We start from the raw sequence: 9,589 nt of genomic DNA on the forward strand, positions 1-9,589 counted from the left end.
GTAAAATGGTGGATAACGCGAAAAATACCAGACTCAGTGACAACAAAGGAAATAAGAAGGCTTGTATTAAATATACAAAATTTTACATTTACAATTGAGGTAATAAAAACTGACGAAAATGTTATTGCAGACTACCTATCAAGACAAAAGAACCCAAACTGAGCCAGAAAAAGATACAATGGAAGAAATACTCAAAGCCGTTACTACACTTTCTACAAAAGTGGATAGTATGGATAAAGAGTTACAAAAGATGAAAAATATAAGTCAGCAGCATGACTATAAAAATGCAGAGCTATGTCGATCGGAAGACAGAAAAATTCCAGAGCTACAAGGAGACGTTGGGAAACTCCATAAAACCCATGACAATGTTTGTTTAAATGCAGCTACAGCCAGCACATCTACAACAAAAGGAGTTAGTGGAATAAGATATACGAATTCAAATATGAACAAAATCTTTGATAAACCATTTATTCCAAAAAACCAAAAAGACCCATTATTTATACCACCACAAACAACTACTTACTCGGAAAGTTTAAACCAAGATAAAAAAGCCTACAACCACATAACCCGCTCATATATTGAAAACCTTTATAAAATCCAAAATTATTTAAACTCAACACCAAGATCTCCAACTGCCAAAGACCCTCATACTGATTTTAGAACCAAAAAGCTACAAGGATATAATAAGTTAATAGCGCAACCAGGCACCAATGCAAATCTAGTAAAAACGTGTTATAGTTATGGATTACTCAACACAGTTTATACCCAAACAGGAGATGAAATATCGACCATGCCGGAGCTATACAAAGCCTTTATGAAGTATAAAAGAATTACTAAAGGAACATTATTTTATATAAGTTTTATTCAGCACCAGCAGAGATATTATTTGGTGAGATAAAGCCAATTATACAAGTTCTAAAGATTGGTTTGACCAGAGATATGATAATTCCGGAAGATATCGGGACACAGCAAGAAATACAAAGAATTGAGATACCAGAATTCTACGCCAACAAGAGAGTTATTGGACTCGCAACTATTCTAAATGAACTAACTAACAATTATTTAAACGGAAATTCAGTATGGAGCTATTATGTACGTGAACAAGTTATGATATATTCAAATTCTAGGGAAATTAGAGAACAAGATATGGAGGAGATACGCCAATGGATACTCAGTTTACTCAAGCTGGAGCAAAAACCAACAACAAGAGCATTAAGGAAAGAGTTTATTTCGGAAGAATTATCAACAAGATATTGCAAAATTATTGGACAAAAATACCCCGACCATATATGTTCAAAATGTCAGGGAGAAGATAATGTCATACCAGATGTCCAAATCGAATAAATATACGTGGAAAGCAGAAAAAGAAGGACATAGAGACGTGGACAGCTGCAACAAAGAAGATAAGGAGAACAAAAGAAAGAAAGAAAAAGTTATGAACAGAAAAGGTCGTTCATGAAAGGTCATATGTGAATAGTAAGAGTCATATGTGAATAGTAAGAGTCATATGTAAATAGTAAGAGTCATTATGTAAAAGTTTTTGTTTTCTAGTGTCGGCCGAAATAAAAAAGGTCATGTGTAAAGTCGTGTCGGCCACTTGGCCAAAGTAGTAAGTTTTCTCTTGTATAAAAGGAGGGTTTCCCTTATAATAAAACAAGTCCTTCAAAGTAACTCTCTCTTCTTTTTAATTCCGCTTCCACCTCAAATTGGTAAAGAAGGAATAAAAAGAAGAGAGAGTTACTTTGAAGGACTTGTTTTATTATGAGGGGAAACCCTCCTTTTATACAAGAGAAAACTTACTATTTTGGCCAAATGGCCGACACGACTTTACACATGGACTTTTTTATTTCGGTCGACACTAGAAAACAAAAACTTTTACATAATGACTCTTACTATTTACATATGACTCTTACTATTCACATATGACTCTTACTATTCACATATGACCTTTCATGAACGACCTTTTCTGTTCATAACTTTTACTTTCTTTCTTTTCTTCTCCTTATCTTCTTTGTTGCAGCTGTCCACGTCTCTATGTCCTTCTTTTCTGCTTTCCACGTATCTTTATTCGATTTGGACATCTGGTATGACATTATCTTCTCCCTAACATTTTGAATATATATGGTTGGGGTATTTTTGTCCAATAATTTTGCAATATCTGGTTAATAATTCTTCCGAAATAAACTCTTTCCTTAATGCTCTTGTTGTTGGTTTTTGCTTCGGCTTGAGTAAACTGAGTATCCATTGGCATATCTCCTCCATATCTTGTTCTCTAATTTCCCTAGAATTGGAATATATCATAACTTGTTCCCGTACATAATAGCTCCATACTGAATTTTCGTTTAAATAATTGTTAGTTAGTTCATTTAGAATAGTTGCGAGTCCAATAACTCTCTTGTTGGCGTAGAATTCTGGTATCGCAATTCTTTGTATTTTTTGCTGTGTCCCGATATCTTTCGGAATTATCATATCTCTGGTCAAACCAATCTTTATAACTTGTATAATTGGCTTTATCTCATCAAATAATATCTCTGCTGGTGCTGAATAAAACTTTATATAAAATAATGTTCCTTTTGTAATTCTTTTATAGTTCATAAAGGCTTTGTATAGCTCCGGTATGGTCGATATTTCATCTCCTGTTTGGGTATAAACTGTGTTGAGTAATCCATAACTATAACACGTTTTTACTAGATTTGCATTGGTGCCTGGTTGCGCTATTAACTTATTATATCCTTGTAGCTTTTGGGTTATAAAATCAGTATGAGGGTCTTTGGCAGTTGGAGATCTTGGTGTTGAATTTAAATAATTTTGGGTTTTATAAAGGTTTTCAATATATGAGCGGGTTATGTGGTTGTAGGCTTTTTTATCTTGGTTTTAACTTTCCTAGTAAGTAGTTGTTTGTGGTGGTATAAATAATGGGTCTTTTTGGTTTTTTGGAATAAATGGTTTATCAAAGATTTTGTTCATATTTGAATTCGTGTATCTTATTCCACTGACTCCTTTTGTTGTAGATGTGCTGGCTGTAGCTGCATTTAAACAAACATTGTCATGGGTTTTATGGAGTTTCCCAACGTCTCCTTGTAGCTCTGGAATTTTTCTGTCTTCCGATCGACATAGCTCTGCATTTTTATAGTCATGCTGCTGACTTATATTTTTCATCTTTTGTAACTCTTTATCCATACTATCCACTTTTGTAGAAAGTGTAGTAATGGCTTTGAGTATTTCTTCCATTGTATCTTTTTCTGGCTCAGTTTGGGTTCTTTTGTCTTGATAGGTAGTCTGCAATAACATTTTCGTCAGTTTTTATTACCTCAATTGTAAATGTAAAATTTTGTATATTTAATACAAGCCTTCTTATTTCCTTTGTTGTCACTGAGTCTGGTATTTTTCGCGTTATCCACCATTTTACTTGCGTATTATCTGTTCTTACAATAAATTTGTTATAAACAATATATGGTTCAAAAGCTAATAAACATTTATACAATCCAAATAGTTCTTTTCTTTTTATTTCCCATTTTAATTGTGCTTCTGTATAGGATCCTGAGTGATATCTGCAATGGTGTTCTATTTTTTCTTTGTCATATTTATATTTTAAGACTCCTCCATAACTGTGATTGCTCGAATATGTTTCAACAATATAAGTAAATAATTTGTTTTCATTGGGAAAATATAGTTTTGGTAGTTTTTTACATAAATTTTTAATATGTCTTATATGTTCTTTATCTTTATTGTCAAAATAATATTCGACATCTTTCTTAAGTTTTTTGTGTAATGGTTTTAAATGTTCTGCTAATTTTGGTATGTATTCCCTTACTTGGTTTACTAATCCTAAGAATGATTGTAATTTCTTCTTTGTATCTATATTTTCATCAAGGGTAATTATTTTCTGTACTATGTGGGTTTGCATCTTTATCCCATTTTTATCTATTTGTATTCCTAGAAATTCTATCTGAGGTTTCATAATTTCTGCTTTCTTTTTACTTAGGCTTATACCAGAATGTTTAATTATGTGTATAAATTTTTCTAATAACCTGATATGTTCATCTTGTGTTTTTGAGTATAATAATATATCATCTATATAGACAATACAATTTTCTAATTGATTAAAATATTTGTCCATAAAATGTTGGTATCTTCCTGGTGCATTTTTATATCCAAATGGTAGAACATTCCATTCATAAAATCCTTGTGGTACAGTAAATGCTGTTAGCTGTTTAGATTCTTCTTCTAGTTTCAAGTGATAAAATCCTGATTTACAATCGAATTTACTGAAATAGTTATATCCTTGTATTTGTCTTATTTTTAGTATCTTATTTGGTATTGGGTAATTGTATGTTTTAGTTTTAGCATTTAAGTTGCGATAATCTATGACCATTCTACTTTTACCTCGTTTTTGTTCACTATGTTTATTAACTATAAAAGCTGGACTTGTATGTTTACTATTGCTTTCTTGTATATAATTATTCTTCAATAGTTCATTTATATGCATTTTAAATTCTTTTAAATCATCAAAATTATATTTTAATGGTTTTTGTGTTAATATACTATTTTCATCTATTAATTCAATTTTTACTTTTATCTTATGCTTTTCCCATCCTTGTAATGGATTTTCACTATATAATAATTCTAGTTGTTCGTTAATTATTTTAACTTAATCTATTGTAAATATGATAATTTTTAATTGTGTTATTTGATTTTTACTTATATTTTCCATTTCCTGGTTTATTTTTTCACTTCCTTTTATCCATTCTGTGGGTTTACATTGCTTGTTATTTACTCTTTTTGCTCTTATATTATTTCCGCATGGTGTAGTAAACCACCAATGTGTTTTTGTTATAATATGTGGGTAAAATCTTTCTAAAAACGGCATTCCTAATAACATATCCTTTGTTGTAAATTCAAAATTGTACATTTCTTCTATTGTTAGAATTTTATCCATATTTGTATTTTTATATTTTTTGCTTTATATGTGATCATACTGCCTTCATTATTAAATCCTGTCACTACCATAGGTGTTTTTAATTTTTCCCATTTATGTGGTGGTAAACAATTATATTTACATATATTTGTTTCTGCTCCTGTATCTATCATGGGGGTATAATATCTGTTGTGGTATCCTTCTACAATAATTTTTGCAAGTATATATATTTTCATTATTCGTTTTGTTCTTTTGATAATTATTTTCTTATTTTGGTAAGTTATTGTTAATTGTTCATTCTCTATATTATATGGTTTAACTTTTTCTAACCATTTTATTCCTAGGGTAATGTTCTGGCTTCCTTGGTAGATTTTAAATGGTATTACTAATGGTATTCCTCCTATAATTATTTCTTTTTCTGTTATTTCTTCGTTTGTGGTTACTATCTCAGTAGGCAATCGGGGCATAAGTGTCCTGTTTTTATAATTTCTGTTTTTAACACTAATTCTCTCGTTATATAATTCTCTTCTTGTCCTGTGTTTATTAAAATTTTATATCTTCTTTGGTCTATTATTCCTGTTACAAAATAATGGGATGGTGTTATATCTTCTGTATTTAATGAATTTTGCGAGATTTCATAGTTCCTTTTAGATGTGCTCATTCTTGATCAGGTAGTTCTAGTTAATGTATTTGGTACATTTGAAGTACTCAATCTTTCTTTTACAATTTCTAAATCTTCTTCTATGTCAATTTCTTTGTAACTATAGTCATTGTTGTCTATTATAGTAATTATTCTTTCAAAAGGATTTTCTATTTTTATTTTATCAATTTTATTTCTTGCCGTTACTTTATGTTTTGTTGTTAGTATATATAAGTTTTTACATCTTGCTGTAAATATTTTACTGCCTGGTGCTAGTTCTATTCCAGACATTTTCCAATATAGAACTAATGATTTATCTATTTCTATCTGTTAATGCTTCTGAGTAGTTGGCACTTATTATAAATTTAAAATTTTGGTATATTAAGTTTCCTTTTACTGCACTAATTACGCTTTTTTCTATAGGGTATATAATTCTATCATCTGCTAGATATATTTCAATAGGTGTATCTATTCCTTCTCTAAAACAAGCTTTTATCAATATTTCTGTTCCTCCTAAATGTACGTATTTTATGGGTGTTTTAGCTTTTATATCTTGTATTTCTTTATTCATTATCCTCTTATTTAGTATAGGTATTTGCGTCTTTCCTTTTGTATATTTACAATCTATGATGTGTTCTTTCTTGCTAACTACATAGTATTCGTCTTTTTGTCTTTTGAACCAATTTCTTAAGGTTGGTATTTCAAGTACTTTTTCAACACTTTAATCTAATTCTTTTCCTTTTATTTGTTCAAAGATTGTATTATCAAATATAATTTTTTGTTCTGATAATTCTTCATTTTGATACTCTTCTTTGGATATTATTTTTATGTCATCCTCAGACATTAGATTTCTTCATCGTTAGCTAGATCAATATTTGTTTCTTCATTTCCTAATTCAGTTTCTATATCCGATACTTCATATATACGATCATTTTCACTTAATTCATAGTCTATGTAATCTATTTGCATGTATTTGTCATTGTCTATAATTACTTCTGCAATTTGTTTTCCTTTTGGATTTTTAGGTAACTTACAATCTCTAGCTAAATGTCCTATCTTTCCGCAGTTGTAACAAGTACATTCTGATAGTTTCCTCTTTGGTCTATATGGTCTTTTTATTTTATAATTTTTTACATAATATCTTTGTCTTGGTTTTTTGTATTTATATCTAGTTTGGTTTATCTATAATTTTTGTGTCATTTAGATCTTTGTTTTTTATAATATTTATCTGTACAACCAAACTGTGGTGCTATTTTATCTTTACAACAAGCTAGATTTTTAATTAGTACTTTCTCCATTTTTATTTTTTCTTTCTGGTTTTCACATAATTGTACAAACCATTGATGTAGAAATTTTATTCTAGCTCCTAAAGTATCTGTTAATCCTTCATTGTTCCAATCTTTAATTATTTTTGTACTAAATGGTTCTGGTAGTTTTGTAAAATATTGTTGTCTTATTTCTTTTGCTTCATTTATATCATGTCTTGCTTTATAATAATATTCTTTAAATGCACATCTGTATTCTTCTATATAGCACATTTTACATATAGCTAATTTTGTCATAAGTTGTCTATTTATTATTTTTTCTCTATTTTGTTCTTTTATTTCTGTAGTCATGCCTCCAAATTCATTTCGTATTGCTAATTCATATTTATCTAGTATATCTATATTTGTTGTTGATGGAGACCCATCTATTTTCTTATCACTCCTAAGTGTTTCTAGACTTTCTGGGGGTAAATTTCCTATCCATAATTTCGTTGTTCCAACAAATGTTCTTTCTATATATCCTGGCATTTCTTTTGTTGTTATTTTGTTATCAATTAGTTGTTTAGATATATTTCCTACCCATAGTAAGATTGCTTTATTTATATCTATAACACAATCTAGATCTAAAAAGTTATATTGTTCAGTTATTGGTTTAGGCGTCCATTTTTTATTATTTAATCTACTATTCCATATTGCATTTGTTCTATCTGATCGTTCATAATTATCTGTATAATAAGTTGGTGTTGTCCATCTGGGACTACTCCTAGGACTATTATCCGGGGGTTTAACTCTTGATGTGCTAGGTTGATTTATATCTCCTGTATTTATTTCTAATTTTTTCGGCTTATTTACTTGTTCTAGAATTTCTGTGTATGTTTCGCTTATATCACTTATTTTTGATTTTTGATCGTTTATTGTATCTGATTCATTTATTTCGCCTATTTCGTCTATTTCAAGATTTTCATTTAATTTTTGTTTCATCTTATTTATTTCATTTGTCAATTCAAGTTCTTTATCTTTTTCTATCTGTTTTTCTTTTTGTTTGGTTTCATATAATAATTTTAGCTTAGCTAATTCTTTTTCTAATTCACTTATTTTTGTATTTTTTAGTTCTTCTAGATGTTGTACTTCCTGCTTTGCTTATGTTTTTATTTTTTCAATCTCTTTTGATTTATCTATTTCTTCGTTTTCCTTTGTTATTCTTACCATAGCTGTTAAACTATCTTCTAATTTTGCTGTTTCCTTTTCTAACATTAAATACAAGTTATTTCCTATTTTTTTATATCGTCTTCCTAAATTTGAAAATATTATTTTTGTTACTAATCCGTCTTGATTTTCATATGTTTTTTCGTCTACTCCAAATTCTTCTTTATTCATTATGATTCATGTTGTAACTTATATCATGTTGTAATTTATATTCTAGGAAATTTATTTGTATTTCTAGCATAAATATAACTTTTCTTTGTGCTAATATTGATTTATTACATACTCCTGCTAACATATTTTCTTTTAGTCTTTCTTTTCTGTATTTTAACTCTTGTCTTTCTTCAACTATTTTCTCTATCAGTTGTTGCTTATATATTTCTTTGTTCATATTGTTTTTTCAGATAACAAACATATTTATATTCTGTTTTAGAAATTATATTTATCAAAAGGTTTGTTTTGCTAGTATTTGATTTAGTAAGTTGTAATAGTTCATATTCTATGTATAAGGTTTTTAACTTTTTTTGTGTCTTTCGTACTTTTCTTTCTATCTTAGTTTTTGTTATGGTAGTTACTTTATTTGGTGTTGGATTATTCTTCATGGTTTTAAGAATAAAATATTTTTTCATAATATTCTTTTTTAATTAGATCTAATCGTTGTATTTCATTAGCGTTGTTTGCAATATATTCTAAATATTTATTTTCTCTGGTTCTCAAATATTTGTATAAATTTTCAATTAGTAATTTTTTAAGTAGTTCTATTTCTTCTTTAGTTTCTTTCTAGAATTGTAAGTACGAATAATCTATCATTGATCTATGAATAATTGTAGATCATCATATAAATCTACGTCAAAATCATCTGGTATAATTAATTCTGCCCAACCTTGGGTTGTTTCTTCGATTATTTCGTATGTCAATAATTTTTCATAAATTGTTCTTTTTATATCAGTATTAAGACCTTTCAATATATATAGTATTAATATCTTGTAATTAACATCATCTTCTAGTAAATAAGGATTCATTTTAACATGTTTTTGCTAAAATTTTATTCCTTCTAACCTCTTAATAGATTATACTTATTTATTATGTAATAATAATGATTTAATAATCATCTCGTCCGGTCACTACTACGGTTTTCTTCTTTGATCGGTTACCCTAACAGCGCCTCAACTCTGTTTACTCCCCTAATCGGCCTTCTTGCCTACTGGTTTCAACTTTAGGATGGCATAGTCTAGGCATACTTACTCGCAGAATATTTCCGTAGCAAACTTTCTAAAGATGGTTATTATAACAATAATAAAACATGATAAACAATTATAATCAATCAAGAGATTATTAGGAATAAAACAGTTTAGCTACTCATGAATGTAAATGAGTATACCTGTTTCTGTAGGTTTGTCATCTCTGATTTGTTTTCCATAGATTTGATTTTTGTTAGCTAGCTCTGATACCAATTTGAGGTGGAAGCGGAATTTAAAAGAAGAGAGAGTTACTTTGAAGGACTTGTTTTATTATGAGGGGAAACACTCCTTTTATACAAGAGAAAACTTACTACTTTGGCCA

The 9,589-nt window shown here is 28.9% G+C and overlaps 1 protein-coding gene and 1 pseudogene across 1 annotated transcript; one reads left to right on the forward strand and one right to left on the reverse strand.

Annotated features, from left to right (window-relative positions):
- Positions 1-108: 108 nt before the first annotated feature.
- On the forward strand, positions 109-1,344 carry LOC114074052 (annotated as a pseudogene).
- Positions 1,345-2,103: 759 nt separating this feature from the next.
- On the reverse strand, positions 2,104-3,301 carry LOC114074053. Its single transcript, XM_027911968.1, is given in 1 exon segment — positions 2,104-3,301. A coding segment is annotated over 1 exon segment (1,188 nt). The 5' UTR covers positions 3,292-3,301.
- Between the last annotated feature and the right edge of the window lie 6,288 nt (positions 3,302-9,589).

Source organism: Solanum pennellii, chromosome 9 (assembly GCF_001406875.1).
Source record: "Solanum pennellii chromosome 9, SPENNV200".
NCBI lineage: Eukaryota > Viridiplantae > Streptophyta > Magnoliopsida > Solanales > Solanaceae > Solanum > Solanum pennellii.